We start from the raw sequence: 25,893 nt of genomic DNA, 5'->3' as shown, positions 1-25,893 counted from the left end.
GAGGGAAAGAAAGAGACAGAGAGGAAGGAGAGGGGGAGGGGTAGAGAAGCAGATGGGTGCCTCTCCTGTGTGCCCTGGCCAGGAATCGAACCCGGGACTTCCGCACACCAGGCCGACGCTCTACCACTGAACCAACCGGCCAGGGCATGACAATATCCTTTTGACCATTTAAGGGACTATCTTATGGAGGTGATTTAGATTTGGTCCATCTCTGTGGCCCAGAGGGCAGAACTAGTAGTGCTAATGGCAGAGAGAAGATGCAGAAAAGAAGAAATAATTAGATCGTTTTAACGGTGCTGTCTAATACAGTAAGACAACTGCCTCTGGGGGTTAGGGGAGGTTAGGTACAGGCGAGTAAGAAGAAATCTTAAGACTTCATTATAGAATCCAACTTGGTCAAGAAGCTGGACTAAGGATCTGGCTGGTCCATGATAACTTTTTCAGGCATCCATGGTAAGAAAAATAAAACAATGATACTCTCTAAAACCCATTAACTATAAAATGAGGGAAATATTAATATTAGCCTGACAGAATTGTCTGACGATCATAATATGTGAAAAAGTCTTTAACATGAAAGACAGAGATGAAAACAACAGTAACAACAAAAGAGGAAACAGAAAACTTCAATTACTATTCTCAGAAAAATGAAAAAAGATTGTATCTACGAGATGTAGATGCAATATGAGAGATGAAACCAAGAGTCCACAGTTTTGTTTAAAGAAACCATCAGAAAATAAAAACAAGTGTATAAAAATTTAAACTATAATATCTGACATAAATTTTAATAAATCAGTTAAAAGATAAAGTTGAAGAAATATCCTAGAAGGTAGAGCCAATTGTCAATGCGTGTGGAGAGAAAACAGAATAAATTAAAATTTTAATACAAGAAGGGCAACATCTGGCCCTCACCGGTTGGCTCAGCAGTAGAGCATTGGCCTGGCGTCTGGAAGTCCCGGGTTCAATTCCCAGTAAGGGCACACAGGAGAAGCACCCATCTGCTTCTCCACCCTTCCCCCTCTCCTTCTTTGCTATCTCTCTCTTCCCCTCCTGCAGCCAAGGCTCCACTGGAACAAAATTCGCCCGGGCGCTGAGGATGGCTCCATGGCCTCCACCTCAGGCGCTAGAATGGCTCTGGCCACAAAGGATCAATGCCCCAGATGGACAGAGCATCGCCCCCCGGTGGGCATGCTGGGTGGATCCTGGTCAGGTGCATGTGGGAGTCTGTCTGACTCTGCCTCCCCACTTCTAACTTCGGAAAAATACAAAAAATCAAACAAAAAAAAAAGGCAACATCTGACTAATAGCTTTTCTAGAGAGAGAGAACAGAAGAAACCAGGGGAAAGAAATTATCAAAGAAATCATGTGAAAAAATGTCCCAGAACTGAAAGATCTGGGTGGCCAGACAGAAGGAACTAACTATTCAACAAAACAGATGAAAATTAACACACACTAAAGTATATCACCATAAATTTTTAGTACATAAAGGATAAAGAAAAAAATCCTACATGCTTCCTGGAAATAGGGTACAGTGGGAGAAACAAGTGATAACAAAAATAATTGTGAAATAAGAATATCATTGGACTTTAAAATTCTAAAAGACACCTCTTCATTTTTACTCTATTGCACCTTGTCTTAGGAGGTTACTACAGGATGTGTTCCACCCAAATGAGGTAGTGAACCTAGAAAGAGGAAGAGATGTTGTACAAAGAGAATCAGCACAGAATCAAGATCAAGAGAAGCCCAGGAAGACAGCTCTGTAGCAGACCAGGAAAGCAGAAGAAGACAACCTAGAAAAGAAAGGAGGTTTTAAAAAAGAAGAGACAAAAAAAGGGCTAAAAAATAAAAGACTACTGACTATGCAAGAAATTATATTGAAGGGTTTGCAAAAAAAAGGAAATACTAATAGAGACGTGGAAAACTAAGCAGATGAACAAAATCAGGCCTTATAATAATGCCAGTAAAAATAAAAAATCATACAGGAAAGGAAATCTAAAGCATAAACAATACTTACCTAGACATGCTAAGGCAAACAGTGGGTATTGATTTAACTAGAAATTGTGATATCACTACATAGGGGTGGTGTGGAGAGGGCAACTCCTGGGGGAATGGGCGAAAACAAAGTACCCAGCTACCACAATATGAAAGCAACAAGTAACATCTACATTAGCAGTGTAAGCACAAATACCAGAAAAAATGCTAGAAAGATTAAAAGCAGATACTCTGGAGAATAGGACTTAAGGGTAGACATAAGGCAGAAAGTGATGGGCAAAAGCAGTATTTTATTATGACTAATTAATCTTGACTTTTAATTGCAGGGTGGGGCAAAAGTAGGTTTACAGTTGTTCATATGGAAAATAATACAGTAGACAATAAATAATAATACAAGAATAAACTCGGTGTTTTGCACACTCACAACTGTAAACCTACTTTTGCCCCACCCTGTATTTGCATGCATTACTTTGGCTAAAATTAATATTGATTAAAAAAAGGAAAAGAAAGAAAGAAAAATTATGCCAGTCCATCCATTAAAAAAATCCAGGAGCCGCCTGACCAGGTGGTGGCGCAGTGGATAGAGCGTTGGACTGGGATGTGGAAGGACCCAGGTTCGAGACCCCGAGGTCACCAGCTTGAGCGCAGGCTCATCTGGCTTGAGCAAAAGGCTCACCAGCTTGGACCCAGGGTCGCTGGCTCCAGCAAGGGGTTACTCAGTCTGCTGAAGGCCCGCAGTCAAGGCACATATGAGAAAGCAATCAATGAACAACTAAGAAGTCGAAACGCGCAACGAAAAACTAATGATTGATGCTTCTCATCTCTCCGTTCCGGTCTGTCTATCCCTCTCTGACTCTGTCTCTGTAAAAAAAAAAAAAAAAAAAAAGAAAGAAAGGAAAAAAAATCCAGGAGCCCTGGCTGCTTTGCTCAATGGTAGAGCGTCGGCCTGGCATGCAGGAGTCCCGGGTTCGATTCCCGGCCAGGGCACACAGGAGAAGCGCCCATCTGCTTCTCCACCCCTCCCCCTCTCCTTCCTCTCTGTCTCTCTCTTCTCCTCCTGCAGCCAAGGCTCCACTGGAGCAAGGTTGGCCCGGACGCTGAGGATGGCTCTATGGCCTCTCCTCAGGCGCTAGAATGGCTCTGACTGCGGCAGAGTGATGCCCCGGATGGGCAGAGCATCACTCCCTGGTGGGCGTGCCAGGTGGATCCCAGTCGGGCGCATGCGGGAGTCTGTCTGACTGCCTCCCCGTTTCCAACTTCAGAAAAATACAAAAAAAAAAAAAAAAAAAAATCCAGGAGCCACTGAACTAGGTAATTATCAAGTTCTGTTCTGTTTTTGAGACTGTTAATTTGATTTCCTGTCCCCTAGTGTAACTGTTGTTATTGCTGGGAAACTTCATTTACAAAGGAGAATTGTAGCCAATCTTGCTAAATTGATATTCTAAGAGTTTAAGGGTTTTCAGTATTGTAAACACTTTTTTTTTAAATCTATAATTTCCTCGTTTCAGTTTCATTCTTATTTTCACCTGCTTTTGTTATTTCAAATTCAGGTGCATTTCCTTTTTTTAGAATTTATTATTTTCTGGAATAGTCATATCTAATATTTAGATATTCTGCCCTGACTGTCATTAGAGCATCGTCCCAATGTGCAGAGGTTACCAGTTCGATCCCCAGTCAGGGCACATACAGGAGCAGATTAATGTTCCTGTCTTTCTCGGTTGTGTGCATACTCTCTCTCCCTTCCTTTCTCACTAAAATCAATAAAAAAAAAAAAACATTTTAAAAATAATTTTAAAAAAATAATTTTTAGATATTCTGTTATAGCATTGGCTCTCAGAAAGCAAAGAGACCTCTTATACTTGTAGATTTTTGGGAAATTAACACCCACATTTTATTTGAAAATTTAAAATAAGGCTAGCAGTCAATTTACTCTTTCACATATTCCTTCTAAATATGCTTAATTTTTTGTTAGTCAATTAGTTTCCATCTAATGTTAAATGTTTTCCATGACAAAGTTTTCTAAATAAAATTAATTTATGCTTACTATTAAAAATTTGGAATATACATTAAAGTATATAAGAGGAAAAATAAAATGTACTCTTTTGATCACCCATAAATTGTCTTTTTAGTTCTTCACTATATATCTTGCTAGTCTTCCTCCTGTGTATATTTAATGTCTACATTCTTTTTACTGGCCCTGGCCAGTTGGCTCAGTGATAGAGCGTTGGCCCAGTGTGTGGAAGTCCTGGGTTTGATTCCCAGTTAGGGCACACAGGAGAGGCACTCATCTGCTTCTCCACCCCTCCACCCCCACCCCCTCACTTCTTTTTCTCTTCCCCTCTTGCAGCCATGGCTTAATTGGAGTGAGTTTTCCCTGGGCCTAAGGATGGCTCCATGGCTCCACCTCAGACACTAGGAAGAGCTCGGTTGCTGAGCAACAGAGCAAAGCCCCAGATGGTCGGAGCATCGCCCCCTAATGTGCTTGCCTGGTGGATCCCAGTCAGGGCACATTCGGGAGTCTTTCTCTGCCTCTCCTCCTCTCACTGAATAAAAAATAATAATAAAATTTTTTTGACAATATAGGTCTTGGTTGTTTAACTTTACAACTTGTTTTTCTCTTACAATGCTTATTTCTCTTGTCCTTGGAAATTCTTTTACATTCTTTGATTACTGTTTCATGTATGGATATACATTACTTTAGGTTATTTGCAATTGTTAATTATTACACACAAAACTCTAATAACTATCCTGTGGGTACAATCAATACACACATCCAGGCTGCTTTACTTAGGCTAAGTTCTCATAGTAGATGTGCCAGGTCAGAATGTGGACATTTTTTAGGCTTAAAATAATTATAGCCAACTTTCTCTCTAGAAAACTTGACTCACTGCACTCCCACCAACAGTTTGGGAATATTAATTTCCCCCATATTTTCAAGAATAATGGACATTTTAAAATAAATAATTTTGCCTTTTGTTATGTGAGAAAGACAGCCCTGATGGGGTGCTTAGGAATCATGGCAGACCTTCCAGAATTTATCTTAAGGATAAACTGGGATATTTTCTATGGCATATTCTTGACATCTAGCATCATTTTACGTATTAAGATGAATCATAAGATATTACCAATACTTGACAGTTTTTCCTTAGAACCTGTCAATTTCAAATGATTCAGCCTAAGCAATATATTTGTTCATCGCAGCATTATTCACAGTGGCCAAGACATGGAAACAACTAAAGTGTTCCTTGATAGAGGATTGGATAAAGAAGATGTGGTGCATATGTACAACGGAATACTACTCAGCCATAAGAAATGATAACAAGGCCCTGGCAGGTTAGCTCAGTGGTAAAGCATTGGCCTGGCGTGTGGGAGTCCCGGGTTTGATTCCCGGCCAGGGCACACAGAAGAAGTGCCCATCTGCTTCTCCACCCCTCCCCCTCTTCTTCCTCTCTGTCTCTCTCTTCCCCTCCCACACAGCCAAGGCTCCATTGGAGCAAAGTTTGCCCGGGCGCTGAGGATGGCTCTGTGGCCTCTGCCTCAGGCGCTAGAATGGCTCTGATTGTGGCAGAGCACGCCCCAGATGGGCAGAGCATCGCCTCCTGGTGGGCATGCTGGGTGGATCCCGGTCGGGCGCATACAGGAGTCTGTCTGACTGCCTCCCGTTTCCAACTTAAGAAAAATACAAAAAAAAAGCCTGACCAGGTGGTGGCGCAGTGGATAGAGCGTCGGACTGGGATGCCGATGACCCAGGTTCAAGACCCCGAGGTTGCCAGCTTGAGCACGGGCTCATCTGGCTTGAGCAAAGCTCACCAGCTTGAACCCAAGGTCGCTGGCTCAAGCAAAGGGTTACTCGGTCTGCTGAAGGCCCACGGTCAAGGCACATATGAGAAAGCAATCAATGAACAACTAAAGTGTCACAATGAAAAACTAATGATTGATGCTTCTCATCTCTCTTCGTTCCTGTCTGTCTGTCCCTATCTATCCCTCTCTCTGTCTCTGTAAAAAAAACAACAGTAACAAAAAATAAAACCCTAAAAAAAAAAGAAAAATACCAAAAAAAAAAAGAAATGATAACATAGTGACATTTACGACAACATGGATGGTCCTTGAGAACATTATATTGAGTGAAATAAGTAAATCAGAAAAAGCTAAGAACTGTATGATTTCACACATAGGCAGGATGTAAACCTGAGACTCATGGACATAGATACAAGTGAAGTGGTTACCGGGGGAGGGGCGTAAAGAGGAACAAATATAAGGTGACGGAACATGATTTGACTTTGGGTGATGGCTATACAACATAATAAACAGTTCAAATGCTATAGACATGTTCATCTGAAACCGATGTACTCTTATTGATCAATGTCACCCCATTAAATTTAATTTTCTAAATAAATTTTTAAAAAAGAAATATATTTGTAAAATTGGGGAAGGTATTACAGGTTAAAAATGGGCCAAATTGCCATTGTCTTTTAAAAGCCTCTTGGCTATGGAAGAGCTGCCGGTACAGCCTGCTGTAATGTGAGGGCCCGTCTGTGCTTCTGCAGAAGGGTTTCAGCACAGACCTCCTGGAAATGTGCCCTTCTGCCATGTGAATTATTTTGAGCAGAAGGCAATGGAGACCCTGCGGGCTCACAAAAAACTTTTACCTCTCCCTTAAAGAATTTAAATTAGGGACCTTTTCCATAATAAAAGTTATTACCAGAGATAACTTTTTGTGTCTTATCAAGGACAAGGCAAACATATAATTATCGAATATCTGCTCTTCTTACCGTCCTGAGGATGACCTCTCTCCCTCTGAAGTCCTGACCTGCCTTATCTCACCCTGAGCTCAGAATGCCATGTATACCTCACTCTAATTTTCTGTCTCTGCACTTCTCATGTATGTGAAGGCTCTGACTCTCTTATGTATGTGGGGTTCCCATATGCTTGCATGTAATTAAATTTGGTTATTTTCTCTTATTAATCTGTCTCATGTTGATTTCCTTTTTCATTTTTAAATTTTATTTAGAAAATTCACTTTAACATGTGACATTTTTGATAATTAAGAGTACAGTGCCTGACCTGTGGTGGCGCAGTGGATAAAGCGTGGACCTGGAAATGCTGAGGTCGCCGGTTCGAAACCCTGGGCTTGCCTGGTCAAGGCACATATGGGAGTTGATGCTTCCAGCTCCTCCCCACCTTCTCTCTCTGTCTCTCTCTCCTCTCTCTCTCTCCCTCTCTGTCTCTCTCTCTCCCTTTCTCTCTCCTCTCTAAAATGAATAAATAAAGTTTTTAAAAAAGAGTACAATACATAGGTTTTAGGTAAACATTTCTATAGCATTTGAACTGTTGATTATGCTGTACACCCATCACCAAAGTCAAACCATTTTCTGTCACCTTATATTTGTCCTTCTTTACACCCTTCCTCCCATCCCTTCCCCTGTCCCCCTCCCCCATTTCTATGTCTGTGAGTTTTTTATTTCATTATAAGACAAGCTGTTAGAAACCAAAAAGGTATAGGAAAGTTTCTTCATTCTCTGCCCACCCCCAAGTCACAGACATGTGTGCACACACACACACACACACACACACACACACACTGCCAGCCTGCAGATGGGTTGGGTGAATCAAAGTGAACTACAACTGGGGTATGATGAGAACTCAATCTCTGGAGTCTACTGAAAGATGGTCTTCCTATAGAGAAGTACTACAGTGAAGGAGGATTTTGGACAGAAAATATATAACCAGTAAGTTAAAAAGAACTTAGAAAAAACCCAGGAATGCTTCTGGTGTATGAGAGAATGTGCAGTGGGTGGAAGCTCTTGAAAAATGCTGGAAACATTTATAGCTCTGAAGGGGAAAGGTATCTGAGGAACACCATCTTCTCTCATGAAAAAAATATATCTCTATAATTGTTCAGATTATATTCACAGACGAATTAGAGAACTAGTCTAGTATCTGTGGGAGCCATAGAGTTTGCAGGAAATAATTATGTCATGAAGGTCTACAGGACTTCAATAACTACAGGCTAAATGTAACAGGAAGCATGGTGTTGAGAAAAGAAGCCCTTGGGCTCTGGCTGGTTGGCTCAGTGGTAGAGCGTCAGCCTGGTGTGTAGATGTCCTGGGTTCAATTCCCAGTCAGAGCACACAGGAGAAGTGATCATCTGCGTCCCCACCCCTACCCCTCTCCCTTCTCTCTCTGTCTCTTTTCCCCTCCCACAGCAACTGCTCAATTGGTTTGAGTGTATCGGCCCCCTAGCCACCGAGGATGGCTCCTTGGAACCTCTGCCTCAGGTGCTAAAAATAGCTAGGTTGCAAGCATTGTCCCAAATGGGCAGACTATTGGTCCCAGATGGGGGTTGCTGCATGGATCACGGTGAGGGCACATGCAGAAATCTGTCTTGGTATCTCCCTTCCTTTCACTTAGAAAAGAAAAAGAAAATTAAAAAAAATAAAAAGAAAAGGGGTCCTTTAAAAGGCAGAGAAAGTTGTACTCCAAAACTCACTCAACCACTGATCAGCTGGGTAGGTTGGGCACAATCCTTCTCAATTCAAGATTTCGATATTTTTGTCATCCTTATACTATTGTAATTTAGAGAGCAATTTGGAAATTTAACTTTTAGGAATTTATACTAAAGAAATCTTCAAAGACATGCACTAAGTTGATCCACAAGCCATTATTTATGATAGTAAAATATTTGGACATTTCCTAGATGTTTCATAAAAGGAAATAGTTAAATATATGGTATATGTTCAAATGATAAAATAGTATCTTCAGCAATTAAAAATTATATGGTAGGCCCTGGCCGGTTAGCTCAGTTGGTTAGAACATTGTCCAGAAACACCAAGGTTGTGGGTTCCATCCCTGGTCAGGACACATACAGGAAGCAATCAATGAATGCATAAATAAGTAGAACAACAAATCAATGTTTCTCTCTCTCTCCCTGTCTGTCTCTCTTTCCCTTCCTTTCTCTCTAAAATCAATAAATAAAACTAAAATAATAGCAAAAGATAGCAAATGTAATTAAGTTTAATTTAATGATGAGATTTGAGAAGACTCAAGTTTCTTCCAGCACTAGCACTGATTGAGTCTTTTTGAAATGCCAAATGCAGCGATACCTAGACCACATTTAAATTGTGATTTCCCATTCCTTTCCTACCATAGTTCTCCCATAAAGTGCAAAGTCCTCTGATCATTGGGGAAACTCCAAAACCATAAGGGAATGCAATAATAATAGGTTGGGGCCTGGAGTTTGGGTTGTCTCCACAGTCTGAATCCTGGAATGAGCTCACTGCGAAAGACACATTTGTATATAAAAGAGCGCAGTTCTTGGTCCTAGGGACTCTGGCTTTTCTTTCACAGAAAACGTCCGCAATCTGGATGGTCTTTCAGCAGCAGGTTACATACTTTCACATAAAAGTTTCCATTCCTCAAACAGTTTTCAGATAGCTGATGCTAGAGGCTGTGGAAAGGATACACAAGACAGAAACAGGCTATTTCTAGCTGACGTGAACATATGCTGTATTGTCTGCCAAGTGTCTACCTATTTCCCCTTCTAGTACCGGGACTCTGAACTTCCTGTGAGGAACCATGCCTTCCTCACACTCAATCATGTTCTTCAGCTGTCACTTGTTTCTCCTTAGTTCAGGGAGGGAGGTGGGGGATGGGAAAGGCGGGGAAGGAGCAGCAATAGGATGAACTCCAGTAAGACTTTTGCTCCCAGTATTCCACTAGAATTGCTCCTATCAAGATCACCATCAACGTCCAGTATGCTAAATACAATAGTCAATTCTCAGTTTCACCCGATTTGACCCATGAGCGGCATTAGTCTCAGCTGACCACTTCCTCTTTTCTGACATACTCTTAATTGGCTCCCAGGACACCATTCTCTCCTAGTTTAGCCCACTCTCCTCACCCCAACACTCCTCTAGCTTTCTCAATCTTCTTGGATAGTTTCTCCTCTTGTCCCCAGCCCTTAAAGTTTAAGCACCCAAGCCTTAGTTCTTGACATTTCTTTTCTACCTACAACCATTCCCATGGTGATCTCATCCATTCTCATCACATCGCAGTCCAATCTGAGTTTAAACACACCTGATGGCCCATTGTATCTCCAGCCCAGTCTTCTCCCCTGAATTCCACACTTGTATATTCTGTTGGAATCCATGGGAGTCCGAAAGACCAGAGTAACAGGCTTTATTGAAAGGAAGAAAGGAACCCTGCCGGGCACTTCCCCGGGGGAGAAGAGCGCCGGTTACAGACTAGGGGCAAGTTATATAGTGTTTGGGAGAGCCTGAGGGGATACTGAGGCAAAAGTTCTGGTATGTCCAGAATGCTCCTCCTTGGGGGCTTGGAGCCTGTGGGTGTTGAATCAAAAGTCCTGGTATGTCCGGAGCCCCTCCTTGGGGTGGCTTCTCAGCTTTTTGGAATTCCTTTGTCTCAGGGGCGATAGTCCAGTAAGGGTGAGGTCTGACAGATAAACGGAACATCAAGAGGGCAGTTTGTAATTTACATATCTATCATATTCATCTTTTCAATTCAAAAATCTCCATGTCAGATAGGTGTTTTTTGTTGTTGTTTTTTTGTTGTTGTTTTTTTACAGAGACAGAGAGTGAATCAGAGAGAGGGATAGACAGGGACAGACAGAAAGGAATGGAGAGAGATGAGAAGCATCAATCATTAGTTTTTCATTGCGCATTGCAACACCTTAGTTGTTCATTGATTGCTTTCTCATATGTGCCTTGACCGCGGGCCTTCAGCAGACCTTGTAACCCCTTGCTGGAGCCAGCGACCTTGGGTTCAAGCTGGTGGACTTTTCCTCAAACCAGATGAGCCCGCACTCAAGCTGGCGACCTCGGGGTCTCAAACCTGGGTCCTCTGCATCCCAGTCTGACGCTCTATCCACTGCGCCACCGCCTGGTCAGGCCAGATAGGTATTTCTTATTAAATAGGCATCGCAAACAAAACATCTAAACTGGGATTCTGATCTTCCCATTCAAACCTATTCTTGCCTACAGTCTTTCCATCTCAGCTCAAAGCATCACCACTCTTCCGGTTTCTTTTAAGGCCCAACACCTTGGCATCAGTTTCCTTTCCCCTGGGTTTCCTAGCCAGATTCCATCAGAAAATGCTATTGGCTCTGCCTTCAGAATGGATCTACAATCCAATCATTTCTCCCCACTCTGACTGCTCCCACCTAGAACTGGACACAATCATCTCTTACCTGTATTGCTGAGGTTCTCCCCCAACTGGTCTCTCCTCTTCTGCCCTAGCCCCCCTTCAGTTTATTCTCTCTTTAGCAGCCAGGGTGATCCTCTTAAAATGTGAGTTGGACTGAGTCACTTCCTTGCCAAAAACCCATAGCGGTTTCTTCTTCCACTATAAGTAAAAGCAAAGCTAAATAAACAATGGCCTACAAGGTTCTAGAAGATCTGTTTAGGCCAAACCCACCTCTCAGCTCTCCCCTCCTTGCTCTCTCTCCAACCCAGCCACACAGACTTCTTGTTTAAGCTGTTCCTTGAACACCTAATTTCTCTTCAGGACTTTGTGCTTGCTTGCCTGGAATGCTCTTCCTGGAGATAGCCACTTCTTCACCTCTTTAAGATCCTTCTTCAAAATCACCTTCTAGCTTACTACCCTATCTAAAATGGTAATCTCCCAACATTTCTTACTCTCCCTTCCCTACTTTCATTTTCTTCTTAGTACTTATCATTACGTAATCTACCATCCATTTTACTTTTTTTTTTCTTATTGTCTGTCTCTCCCACACCTCCACCCAGAACATAAGCCCCATGAAGTTAAGGATTTTGTTTTATTTCCTGCTATATTCTCAGTGCCTAGAAAAGCGCTTGACATGTACTCTTTGCTCAACAAATATTTGTTGACTGAATGGATGAGTCTATCTCCCTTCTGCAGGCTCTTGTCTCTCAAACATAAGCAAGTTCACTCCAGCTTTAACCTTCTTCCTTGATCCAACTCATCCCACAAGTTGGCTCTCTCCTTCCCTCCACTAACTCACTATTCCTACTTTCTTAACTTCTGCTCTTTAACTTCTTCATATGGCTAAATATTCTACTGAATCTGTTTTCACCAAGGACACTTATAAACTCCAAATTTTCCCCCCCAAATCACCACATTTCTCCCACTGTAAAATGTACCATTGAAGTTTGGGGTGTGGGTGGGGTTGTTGGGGGTGATAAAGAGATTATGGGTAGGAAACATTATAGTATATACTGTATCCCAATTCCTCAACACATTAATTACACCGCGGGACAAGGGTAGATGGCAGGAGGAGGTATGCTTGAAGAGGAGAAAATAGACACTATTCTTATTTTCTTGTCTATTCTGCAACTCTGGTACTTCTTCTTGATACTTTTTTCAAAACACCCTCTCTCTCCTTTGGCTACAGGGTTTGGACTCCTTCCTTGGCTTTCTCAAGAAATTACCTTTTTCTAGGCATTCTTTCTGAATCTATTAAATTCTTTCTCTTCCCATTCCTTTATTAATGTTGGTGTTTCCTTAGGTCCCAGTCTTCATCCTCTTTGTTTTCATTCTCTACACTTTCCGGGGTGACGTATTCATGCCCATATTTTTAACCACTGACTCCATGCTCCACCTCCAATTCCTAATATCTCTTCATTTCTGCCAGACCTTTCCAAGCTCTAGACCCAAATTTCTAGCAACCAACAGAATATCTCTTCCTTGATGTCTTGTAAACATTAATATTTAGCACGTGCCAAGATGAACTTACTCCCTCCTCCTCTGCCTAACTACTCCCCTCCCCCATTCCCAGCCTTATAGATAAGCATTTATGGACCCAACAATCCAAATCTAAACTTAAAAATGTTTTGACATCTTTCTTTTTTTCCCTCTCAACAAACCACCTAGCCCTTGACCTCAGACTCTACCTTGGAATACTGTCTAAAGCCGGCCCCTCCCCTCCACCCCCCACTTAATGCCTTAGGTGCAGCTCCCATCATCTCTCACCTACTGGACTAATGCAGGAGCCCAATACTTGTCTCTCCTCACTACTCACCAACTTCTTGGTTCATTCCTTAGACTAATCCCAGACTCATAAAGTCAAATCTTATGACCACTGAATGTAATAATAACATAAATTTAAATACTTTGCCACACCCTCCTACATTCTTGTGAAAACCTACATCTATATATATCCTAAAAAAAAAAAAAAAGAAGTGTTTATTTTTCCCAAATGAAATGCCAATACATTAGAATTAATATTTGACACTAATGGTCAGTATCGCCTCTTCTGAGACAAGGCAGCATGACTAAAGCCAAGCATGTAGAGGACTAGGTTGGCCCTCCCAACCCATTAACTTTGGAACAACAAAAGTGCACTGTGGCCCTGGCCGGTTGGCTCAGCGGTAGAGCGTCGGCCTGGCATGCAGGAGTCCCGGGTTCGATTCTCGGCCAGGGCACACAGAAGAAGCGCCCATCTGCTTCTCCACCCCTCCCCCTCTCCTCCCTCTCTGTCTCTCTCTTCCCCTCCCACAGCCGAAGCTCCATTGGAGCAAAGATGGCCCGGGTTCTGGGGATGGCTCTGTGGCCTCTGCCTCAGGCGCTAGAATGGCTCTGGACGCAACAGAGCGACGCCCCAGAGGGGCAAAACATCACCCCCTGGTGGGCATGCCGGGAGGATCCCGGTAGGGCGCATGCGGGTGTCTGTCTGACTGCCTCCCCATTTCCAGCTTCCGAAAAATGAAAAAAAAAAAAAGTGCACTGTGGAAGAAGAACAGCAGAGTGGGATGGGTCCTCCTTGGGAAACCCTGGATTTGTTGCTTTGTCTTTCTTTGTTTTGTTTGTTTGGGTGTTTGTTTCCTCTGTGAACTGGAGGCCATATGTCCACGATGAGTATAAAGACTTTTCAAGTGATCTCTAGCAAAAGGCATTACTTGGGCAAGGCACTAAATGAAATAGGAGCTCGCTCACTCCCCAGTTCACCAGAGGTTTGCCGTCGTGGGGAGGGGGCAAGAGCAGGGAAATGGGCCCAGAGAAGGGTCCTTCCTAAATATCTTTACATCTCTGGAAAACAACATTGATAGAATTCTGAGTGTCCTAGCCTCTCTTATTCTCTGAAACATGACTATACGATGACAGGACTTTTGATTTTTGGATCTGAATGAGCGGTTTTGGCTAGAAGATTGTATCCTCACACACAGAAGGGGAATCTAGCATCTGGTGACTGCATTCTTTTTTTTTTTTTTTTTTTTTTTTGTATTTTTGTATTTTTGTATTTTTGTACTTTTCTGAAGCTGGAAACGGGGAGAGACAAACAGACTCCCGCATGCGCCCGACCGGGATCCACCTGGCATGCCCACCAGGGGCGATGCTCTGCCCATCCGGGGCGTCGCTCTGCCGCGACCAGAGCCACTCTAGCGCCTGGGGCAGAGGCCAAGGAGCCATCCCCAGCGCCCGGGCCATCTTTGCTCCAATGGAGCCTCCGCTGCGGGAGGGGAAGAGAGAGACAGAGAGGAAGGAGGGGGGTGGAGAAGCAAATGGGCGCTTCTCCTATGTGCCCAGGCCAGGAGTCGAACCCAGGTCCCCCGCACGCCAGGCCGACGCTCTACCGCTGAGCCAACCGGTCAGGGCCTGGTGACCGCATTCTTACAGGATGCAAACAGAATCTGAGCCGAGGGTAGACCACGCGTTCCCACCCTCTCTAACATTGATTGGACGGCAATGAATCTCCGCTAATGCTTCCTTAAATCCTTTTAGAATAAAGTGAAAATACATATATTCATTTGTACACTCATACAAAAGGAATCCCTTTTCTTTCAAGAATAAAGTCTTCGAGTATGTAATTTTGCGATAAAGTAGAAAGAATGAAAAAGAAAAATCTTTCCTTTCAAATAGATATGATGCAAGAAAAAAACTGGAAAAATCTGGGTTTTTTTTAGTTAGATACAAGAGGATGTCGCTGCAAGAAGAGAGCAAACTAAGAACAGATTTCATGAGGAAGAAAAAGATTTCATGGAAACCAAAAACACTGTGACTGAATGAAAGTTTATATTAGAGATAATTAAGGAAAACTGAATCAGTCAGTCATGTAGAGTACAATCTTAGGAAAATATTCTCAGAATACAAAGAAAAATAAATGAAGAAAAGGAGAAAGGGAATAGAATGAAAAAAGGAAGGGGGAAAGGAAGGAAAGAAGGAAGGAAGGAAGGAGAAAAAGGAGGGGGGAGGGAAGGAGAAAAGAAGGGAGGAAAAAAGGAAGGAAAGAAGGAAGGAAGGGAAAAGATTGGTTTCAGACATCAGAGATCTAAATAATAGGTCTCTGAAGAAGAAAAACCAACAAGGCAGAAACACTGATCAAAGTTATGACAAGAGGAATCTTTCTTGCTCCTAAAGAAGTCCTGAATTTGGAAATCAAGCAGGTTCACCATATCCTAGGCAAAAATCTATGAAAGGGAGTCTATGCTGAGTTGTCTTATTGTGAAACTTATAAACCTTTATGATCCATTAATATTTGACAAGATTTATAAAAATTCACTACATGCTTAGGTACAAAGAAGCCTTAAATTATAAAACTATATTCTCTATAATAAAATAAATTTTAAATTAGTTAAAACTAATGGTTTAAAGAAAAATAACTATCACTTGGAACTTAAAAAATTATTATCCTGTGTTAAAAAGACAATAAAGATGCAATATCAGCTTGATCACATAGTGGCACAGTGAATAGAGTGTCGGACTGGGACGTGGAGGACTCAGGTTTGAGACCCCAAAGTAAATGGCTTGAGTGCAGGCTCATACAGCTTGAGCATGAGCTCACCAGCTTGAGCACAGGGTCGCTGGCTTGAGCCTGAGATCATAGATATGACCCCATGGTCACTGGCTTGAGCCCAAATGTCATTGGCTTGAAGCCCAAGGTTGCTGGCTTGAGCTCGGGGTCACTCACTGTGCTGTAGCTCCCCGGTCAAGGCGCATATGAGAAAGCAATCAATGAACAACTAAGGTGCCGCAACGAGGAATTGATGCTTCTCATCTCTCTCCCTTCCTGTCTATCTGTCCCTATCTATTCCTCTCTCTGACTCTCTCTGTCTCTGTCAAAAAAAAATGCAATATCAAACTACTTTGAAAACTACAACACCACAGATAAAAATGTATTGGATCTATTCTTAGCTATAAATCTTTATAAAAACAGTAAGAGAAGATTCAGAAAAAAACAATTGCAAATATGGCAGAAAAACTTGAATACTTTTATTTTATGAAGGGTTCACATAAATTAATTTAAAAATATAAAATCTGGCCTTGGCCGGTTGGCTCAGCAGTACAGCATCAGCCTGACATGTGTATATCCCAGGTTCAATTCCTTGTCAGGGCACACAGGAGAAGCACCCATCTGCTTCTCCACCCCTCCTGCTCTCCCTTCTCTCTATCTCTCCCTTCTCCTCCTGCAGCCATGGCTCAGTTGGAGCAAGTTGGCCCTGGGCACTGAGGATGGCTATATGGCCTCACCTCAGGCACTAAAATAGCTTGGTTGCCAAGCAATGGAACAATGGCCCCAGATGGGCAGAGCATCACCCCATAGGGGGCTTGCCGGGTAGAACCTGGCTGGGGTGCATGTGGGAGTCTGTCTCTCTGCCTCCTTGCTTCTCACTTAAGAAAAAAAAATTTATATTTTATATATATCTCCAGCCTGACCAGTGGTGGCACAGTAGATAGAACGTCGACCTAGGATGCTGATGTTCCAAGTTCAAAACCCCAAGGTCATTGGCTTGAGCATCGAATCATTTAAATGATCCCATGATCACTGATTTGAGTCCAAAGGTCACTGGCTTGAAGCCCAAGGTCACTGGATTGAGTCAAGGTTGCTGGCTTGAGCAAAGGGTCACTGGCTCAGCTTGAGCCCACCCCACATCCCACCCCCCACCTCCAGTCAAAGCACATATGCAAAGCAATCAATGAACAACTATAGTGCCATAACTAGGAGTTGATACTTCTCTTTCTCACAAAAACAAACAAATTAAAAAAAACAACTTAATAAAAATATCAAATCCAAATAAGTAATAAACAAGGAAAGAATGTAAACAGATACAATACATAAGAAGTAGCACATCACACACACACAAAATAGAATTATCATATGACCCAGCAATCCTTCTACTAGGTATCTATCCCCCAAACTCAAGAACATTGGTATGTAAAGACACATGCTCCCACATGTTCATCTCACCATTGTTCACAGTGGCCAAGACATGGAGACAACCAAAGTGTCCCTCAACAGAGGACTGGATAAAGAAGGTACATCTATACAATGGAATACTCCTCAGCCATCAGAAACAATGAGAGTGACATTTACGACAACACAGAAGGACCTTGAGAACACTATACTAAGTGAAATAAGTATATCAGAAAAAAGCTAAGAACTATATGATTCCACACATAGGTGGCATATAAAACTGAGACTCATGGACATAGATAAAAGTGGTTACCAGGCGGACGGGGACAGTAGGAAGGTGCAGAGAAGGGGTGGGAGGAAGGGTGTAAAGAGGGATGGAAAATAATTTGACTTTGGGTGATGGGTATACAATATAATCAACAGTTCAAATTCTATCGAAATGTTTACCTAAAACCTATGTACTCTTTTTTTTTATTTTAATTTTTATTTTTTTCTGAAGCTGGAAACGGGGAGGCAGTCAGACAGACTCCCGCATGCGCCCGACCGGGATCCACCCGGCATGCCCACCAGGGGGCGATGCTCTGCCCATCCGGGGCGTTGCTCTGTTGTGACCAGAGCCATTCTAGCACCTGGGGCAGAGGCCAAGGAGCCATCCCCAGCTCCCAGGCCATCTTTTGCTCCAATGGAGCCTCGGCTGCGGGAGGGGAAGAGAGAGACAGAGAGGAAGGAGAGGGGGAGGGGTGGAGAAGCAGATGGGCGCTTCTCCTATGTGTCCTGGCCAGGAATTGAACCCGGGACTCCTGCACGCCAGGCCGACGCTCTACCACTGAACCAACCGGCCAGGGCCAAAACCTATGTGCTCTTATTTATCAATGTCACCCTGTTAAAGTTAATTTTCTAAATAAAAACTTTTTTTAAAAAGGTAAAAAAAAAAGAAGTAGCACATTATGTGAAAAATGTCAATTTTACTGGTAGTTAAAGAAACACAAACTAAAACAACATAAAAGTAGATAAGATTATTTTTAAAACATGAACAAAAACACCAAAACTATCAGAAATGCATCAAAACAGGAACTGCTTGTGGGAACATGAAGGATTTACTCTGAGGGATAGCAATTTGGTGATAGTAATCAAGAAGTTCAAAAGGCATTTACAGGTTTTAATCCAGTAATTGTACCTCTGGGACCCTGTCTTCAGCGTGCAACCCTACATAGGGAGCAATGGCATGCACAAAGATGTTTAATTGAAAATGGCAATAAAATAAATGTTCAATAAAGGAGGAATATTTAAATGAATTTTTTTATTTTAATTTTATTTTATTTATTCATTTTAGAAAGGGGAGAGAGGGAGAGACAGAGAGAGACAGAGAGAGACAGGGGGAGGAGCTGGAAGCATCAACTCCCATATGTGCCTTGACCAGGCAAGCCCAGGGTTTCGAACTGGCGACCTCAGCATTTCCAGGTCGATGCTTTATCCCAGAGGTCCCCAAACTACAGCCCGTGGACCGCATGCGGCCCCCTGAGGCCATTTATCTGGCCCCTGCCACACTTCCGGAAGGGGCATCTCTTTCATTGGTGGTCAGTGAGAGGGGCATAGATCCCATTGAAATACTGGTCAGTTTGTTGATTTAAACTTATTTGTTCTTTATTTTAAATATTGTATTTGTTCCCTTTTTGTTTATGTGCAGTGTGCATAGGGATTTGTTCATAGTTTTTTTTTTTTTATAGTCTAGCCCTCCAACGGTCTGAGGGACAGTGAACTGGCCCCCTATGTAAAAAGTTTGGGGACCCCTGCTTTATCCACTGCGCCACCACAAGTCAAGCAAGGAGGAATATTTAAATAAACGATTTAACTATAAAATTATAATAACAAAGACTATGCTGTGAGGTGGAAAGTACTTGGGCTTCACTGCTACACTAAAAGCCAGGTTTAAAATTGTACCTATACACAGCCTAACCACAAGGCAAGCCGTCCCACAATTTTTCAAGGTCCTAATCAAGTAAGTGCTGAGAGAAACAACTCAGGCATACACCAAAGTATTGTCACAAGTGATTGGGTTTTTTTTTTCTCCTCTAATCTATATTTTCATGTTTTCTTTAATGGACATGTGCCATATTACTTACACCCTCATAGACATGAAAGATTTGTCTACATTATTCCTATGAATCACGAAACGGCAACCTCATAGACTTGAAAGAATTGTCTACATTCTTCCTATGAATCAAAAGGAAACATCTCTATATAGGGCGTGTACTGCCATTGTTCCTGGGTCTCTAACGTCATTTTGATATTCTAGCACAGAAACTGCAGGATGAAAGCACGTTAGGCAAATTCTCCCCTGTCATCTTTTCTTTGGCAACTTCTTTTTTTCCTGATAATCCCTTCAAGTTTCCAAACCTAAAGAAATTCCATTCATCCTCTCTGCACCCACTTTGCTTCTCTGCACCTGGGATGTTTCCCACTCTACTTCTGTAGCACAAAGACAGCGCCCCAGGCATGCCCTTCCCAGTCGCAGACCCTGGGTCCTCGCTACCCCGGGGCCCTGGCACTCCAAACACCCAGCAAAGGGTCTGGAGCCAGACAAAGGCTCTGCTCCGGTGCTTCTCAGGTTGGACGCAGGGAATGAAAGCCGCTCAGGGAAATTTGGAGCCATGGAGAAAAGATGGGAGATGTTTAGGAAATCCAACCCAGGCCTTTTCTTCATAATAATAGTTTTGTGGGATATTCAGACTTGTTTCTCGTGTGACAAATTGGGGGCCTCAACTTCCTGTTCTGAACATATCTTACTTTTTTTTTAGATTTTATTAATTCATTTTTATTAGAGAGGGGAGAGAGAGAGAGAGAGAGAGAGAGAGAGAGAGAGAGAACAGGGGGAGGAGCAGGAAGCATCAACTCCCATATGTGCCTTAACCAGGCAAGCCCAGGGTTTTGAACCGGCAAACTCAGCATTCCAGGTCGACGCTTTATCCACTGAGCTACCACAGGTCAGGCTGGACATATCTTGACTAAAGAACAAACAAATGAATGAACAAATGAATGAATTAGGCTTTCTGTTATCCTGCAATGACACAGCTAACCAATGACTCAAATTGATGGCTAGGGAAGAAATTGGTCATTTGATACCAAAATAAAGCATGCAATGACCCTATAACATGCCACTCCACAGGCAGCATTACCATCACTTGAGAGTTTGTTAGAAATGCAGACTAGCTTGACCAGGCACAGTGGATAGAGCGTCGAACTGGAACGCGGAGGACCCAGGTTCGAGACCCTGAGGTTGCCAGGCTCATCTGGTTTGAGCAAGGCTCACCAGCTTGAGCCCAAGGTCGCTGGCTCGAGCAAGGGGTCACTCAGTCTGCTGTAGCCCTCAGGTCAAGGCACATATGAGAAAGCAATCAATGAATAACTAAGGTGCCACAATGGAGAATTGATGCTTCTCATCTCTCTCCCTTCCTGTCTGTCTGTCTCTATCCCTCTCTCTGGCTCTCTCTGTCTCTGTCACACACACACACACACACACACACACACACACACACAAAAAGAAATGCAGACTAGGCCCTGACCCGTTAGCTCAGTAGGTTAAGAGAATCATCCCCAAGACAACAAGGTTGCAGGTTCAATCCTTGGTCAGGGCACACACAGGTAGCAAGCAAGGAATGCAGGACTGAGTGGAACAACAAATGAATGCTTCCCTTTCCCCTTTCCTCTCTCTCTCTTCCTCTCTCTGTCTCTCCAATGCTACAATGTATGTTAAAGTTTGAAAAGCACTGCCTCAGAATATGCACATTCACCAACACAAAGAAAGCGCCTGCCGCTCTTCTGCGCTTCCATCAAACCATCAAGAGGGCGGGTGACTCTCCACAAGGGCTGCCCTCAATTCTGGCCTTGCTCCAAACTGTTTCAGGGAGCACAGCTCACGACAGAACAGAGCCCCTGTGACTGTGACTTGTCCCAGGTCTCACCACTCTGAGAGGCTGAGCCCAGCACCACCCAACTCAAAGTGGGATTATATCTAATGCCCTTGGGCACAATTACTGGTTAAAGAGAGTGTAGAAGAAACCCCAAAGACAATACAAGGGAGAAAAGTCTTAAAATGCGATTTAGCCAAGTTAAAGCAAAACCAATCACCAGCATTTGTAAAAACTATTTACCACATGTCCCTAATGACCAGGCAAGATAATCATAATTAAGGAAATGATTTAATATGCAGCTGATTACTTTATAAAAGTTTATTTGATTATATGACTGATAATCCCAAATTAATAGTCAAAGCTAAACTCTGGACTCTGCCTTCAAATCTCCAGGATAGACATGCAAATAGTTTCCCCGCTCAGAACTAAGAAAAGGTGAAAGAGCTTTTTATTCTTAAATCTGGGCTGTGGTTTTGATAAAAGAGAGAAAAATAAAGATCTTTAAGCATTGCTCAGACTGGGAAAGGACTTGTGGGCACCATCTTTCTAGGTCCAACTGAAGTGTCCCACTCTTTGAGAAATTTTCCCAGAAACCATCACTTTCTATTGTTTCTTACAGCATTTTCTTTAGATTCACATTACAGCTCTTAGGGAGGTAGGAGAACTTATGCATCAGGAACCCAGGCTTTGCAGCTTAACTAAATAGGTCTAATTTCCCCCTCTGCCTCTTACTAGCTGTGTGACCTTGGCCACGTAACTTCCCTTCACAGCTGTGAGATGCAGAAAACTATATCATAGGTATACTCTGAAGCTTACATGAGACAATGCATTATAAAAATCCTGGCACATAAATACTGAATCAATGTTAGCTATTATTACTAAGGTTTCAGAAAGTCTGGCTTCAATTAGAGTTAGTTGTATATATGTCTGTCTTTCTTACTAGACTGTGAGCAAACTGTTTATATCCCACACATCTGGCATAGGGACTTACAAATGGTAGACACAATAATATTTGTCAAATTGGTTTGAAGGTATGCCAGGAAGAGGAAAGGGAGGGTGCTAGAAGCAAATTTAATGTACTTCATGATTTTACCCAGAGCCAACCTCTTTGTGTTTGTTTTATTCTATTACTGGAGTCCATTGTCTCAGACTATGGTATAAAATGGGGCTGGGGAGACATTATTTCCAGATATTCTATTCAGAGAGGGTGAGGTTGGGCTATAAAGCATCTGAAATCTTCAACTGTCCTCTGGCTGAGGGAGGAATGGGGGCTGAAGTTCAGCTAGAGCTAGACTGGCTAAACTAGGTGCCCTGGCATGGGACCACACCAGCTTTGAATATCACCGCCCAGTACGGATGCATTTTGTTTTTTAGAGTATTTACTTAGAGGGATGTCTTTATAGATCGCACAAGATCTGTATGTACCAGCGGGAACTCTAGAGCAAACTCAAAGGTCCCCTTTTAAATCAGCCTCCTAACTCTTGGATGAACATAAACTAAAATAATACTTAGTTTACTAAATATTTACTGAGTGCCCATTGTATACTAAACATTGATCTAGATACTGAAGATCCAAATGTGAATAAATAAATTATAGTTGGAGGAATGGGGAGGCAATGCAGAAGGCAGGAATGTGGACAAGTATAACAAGCTACCTTAGGCATTAAGTGGTGAGGTATCGTAGAAACATCTAAGACGGAGCCTAATCTAAGGCTCCAAGGGTTAGAGGAGGCTTAAAGGGGAACCTAACAACCAAGACGAGGCATGAGGAGTGAGTGTGACAGCTAACATTTATTGAGCATATACTATATGCATAAGGCCCAATTCTTTTTTTTTTTTTTAATTCAGTGAGAGGAGGGGAGGCAGAGACAGACTCCTGCAAAGCCCCAACATGGATCCACCTGGCAAGCCCATTAAGGGGCGATGCTCTGCCCATCTGCTCGTTGCTCAGCAACCGAGCTCTCCTTAGTGCCTGAGGAGGAGGCCATGGAGCCATCCTCAGCACCCAGGACCAACTCACTCCAATCAAGCCATGGCTGCAGGAGAGGATGAGAGAGAGAGAAACAAGAGGGGGAGGGGTAAAGAAGCAGATGGATGCTTCTCCTGTGTGGCCTTGACTGGAATTGGACCTGGGACATCCACATGCCTAGCCAACGCTCTACCACTGAGAGCGTTGGGCCAGGGCCAGGTCCAGTTCTAAGAACCTTGTATGAATCCCTCATTTAGTCCTTACACAACCCTATGAAGTAGATATCATATTCTCTTTATTTTACAGATTAGCAAACTGAAATACACAATTAATAAATGGTGGAGCTGTGATTCAAACCCTGGCAATGTGGCTCCAGACTAAAGAGGCAGGAGAAAGCCAGATAGGCCTTCAAGACAGAGATAAGCTCCTTGCACCAGTCCGGGAGAGAGGCAAGCAGCAAGGTCTTTCTGGGAACTGAAAGTGGCTGGAGGTGGGGACAGAACTGCAGTGGTGACTGGGCTTGCTCTGCAGCTTCGAGGGGAAACCAGAGGCAGGGGATTTCTGGTCCAGCCTAACTCTGTGGTTCTTGTCACCTAACCCTCTTGGCCTCAATCTCTCTCTTTTTTTAAAGGCAATAGTGACATCACTTGGGCTCTACTGTAGAAAAAAGGCCATGAGTAATACCAAATGAGAAAAAAGTACACGAACTTGATAGGAAAGCACAAATTCCTTCCCAGACTTGCAATTTCATCAGTATCATTACCCCAGAAGCTTTAAGAATTTGCAAAACCTGAAATCAACAGTGGAGGGAGGGCAATCGCAGGAGCCTTGAGAGCATAGCAACAGTCTGAGGGAACAGAAAGGCCGGGGGACTTGGTGTCCATCACCCGCATCCGAATTCCCCACTTGCTGTGTGATCCCAAAGCAAGCTCCTCCCCCATACTTCCAACTCCATCATCTGTAAAAATCGGGCTGGAAATATAGCACGCATTTCCTAAACTGATGTAAGCAATAAATCACACGTGTAACACGCTTAGAACAGCTCCCGGCACCGAGACTTAGTAAACGTTACCAACTATCATTATTACCCTTATTAAGAAACCTCTTGGCTGCTCATCCCGTTCCTTCTCATTCTATGTGATAAAGAACAGATTGGGGATATTAGAGGTTAGAGACAATGAAGAAGAAGGTTTGCATCCCACACTGCTGCAGAGATTCCTCCTGGCTCCCACAGACTAGCAAGCAGCTAGCTTTCCGTCCTGGCAGAAAATGCCCAAAAGAGGTAAAAGGCAGAGGCTGCACACCATTTGTGCAAAGCAGGCTGCTCTTGTAGTTTTTAGACAAAATCTAAAGATAGTCAGTCAAATATGCCTTGCTTTTAAAGATAAAACTGTTCTTCCCTGGCCCTCCATCCCGTTTCTCTGCTGCCGCCCCCGCATGTGCATACACACTCCCCCCACTCCTCCTAAGAAACTTGCAGTCTTTTCAAGACGTGCTCTGGCGTCCTGTAGTGACAGCCTCTTGCCACATTAACTTCTCGAACTCCCTGCAGAGAAGACTTTGCTAATTTCACAACAGGAAAGCACGCAGGAAATTCGAGAACAAAACAAATCTACACACTGAGCCCAAATACGCCGAGGTACTAAGGGAAGCAAGGCGACTCTGGACTATAAATGAGGCAGCTGCCTCTTAAACTGGAAGAGGACGGAAGAAGTCATTTACCTCTTAAAAAAAACAGATCTGACTACAAATGGTAATGAATATTCATGAGCTCCTTCAGCTGCCTCAAGAACCTCTCTTGACATCAACCACGGGGCTTTGCTTCTTAAAAAGTTTCCCGACGTTCTATCTCTGCCTCCTCTCAGAAGGAGAGGATGGGAAAGTTCATTTAGGGCTTTTTGCCTCTTGCTCTTTCAAGTACTTGCTTTTGGTCTGGGCTTTTGGGGTTTTTTTTTTTTCCCCCTCTGTTTTTTGTTGTTGCTGCTGTTCTTAAGGATTCGGATCAAATCAATTTTGCTCTTACCCTTTACATCTTCCATAATTGGCAGCTTTTGTTTTCTTCCTCTTTGCTCTTTTTTTTATCCAGCCTCTGCTTGCTGTAGTCGGTCTCAGTGAGAGAGGTACTCAAGGAACAGAGATATAACAGACCCTCCGGCTCGTGGGAGGGGCTAAAATAGCCGGCCCGTTTAGGAAGGAACCTCAAACTCTGTCTTTTTCATTGACTGGAAACGACAGATTGGCCTTGGCGGAGGAGTCCAGCAGCTCATTTCCGTAAAGCTACCAGGTTTCCCAGGGTTGTAACTTTTTGTATTCGTGCTCAAATAATCTCTTTCGCGCTCTCTTCCTCTCATTGTTACAGAAATGCATTTTCCCCCTTGAAAAATGTATCTTGACTGCAAGCAAAAATGCTATTTACTTATTGCAATTTTGAAGCCAGATAACAAGAAACTTGTTACTTTGATACCTACTGGGAAAACTGGGATTCAGGGACTGTTCTTCCCGACCCATAAGGCTGATCGCTTCTGATCCCTGATGAGCAATCCCTCAGGAGGCTATTAGACCAGAAGAGCAGGGGCTCACCCAAGCAACCGATGCTGTGGCAGAAGTCGTGTTACTGGATAGAAGGCCGGTGCAACAAGAGGAGACTGCTTGCTGGGAAAAGGTCGCCAGCTGTACTGAGCAAGTTGTACACCTTCCCCCCTCCCCCCAACCCCAAACTATGACCTCCTACCTCAGAAATATTCTGAACAGGAATTGCCACACCCAGGCTTTGCTAAGATGACCCAAATGCAGATAAGAAACTGACCAAAAGAGTTTAAAACTGTGTATACAAAGTTATTTTGAAATCAGGATAAGAGCTAATCATCCGAGAGGAAGGTACGTCCTCAAGTCTCTAC

The 25,893-nt window shown here is 43.1% G+C and overlaps 1 protein-coding gene across 1 annotated transcript in view; it reads right to left on the bottom strand.

Moving 5' to 3' along the window:
• The window catches only part of ENTPD1 (ectonucleoside triphosphate diphosphohydrolase 1), a 112,817-nt gene extending 87,174 nt beyond the window's left edge, over positions 1-25,643 (bottom strand). Inside the window, exon 1 of the mRNA XM_066238865.1 lies at positions 25,020-25,643. Coding sequence (XP_066094962.1) covers positions 25,020-25,035 — 16 coding nt within the window. The 5' untranslated portion in view covers positions 25,036-25,643. The remainder of the gene's footprint in view (positions 1-25,019) is intronic.
• Between the last annotated feature and the right edge of the window lie 250 nt (positions 25,644-25,893).

The sequence above is a fragment of the Saccopteryx bilineata genome, chromosome 7 (genome assembly GCF_036850765.1).
Source record: "Saccopteryx bilineata isolate mSacBil1 chromosome 7, mSacBil1_pri_phased_curated, whole genome shotgun sequence".
Lineage (NCBI taxonomy): Eukaryota > Metazoa > Chordata > Mammalia > Chiroptera > Emballonuridae > Saccopteryx > Saccopteryx bilineata.
This window is presented reverse-complemented; position numbering and strand designations above follow the sequence as displayed.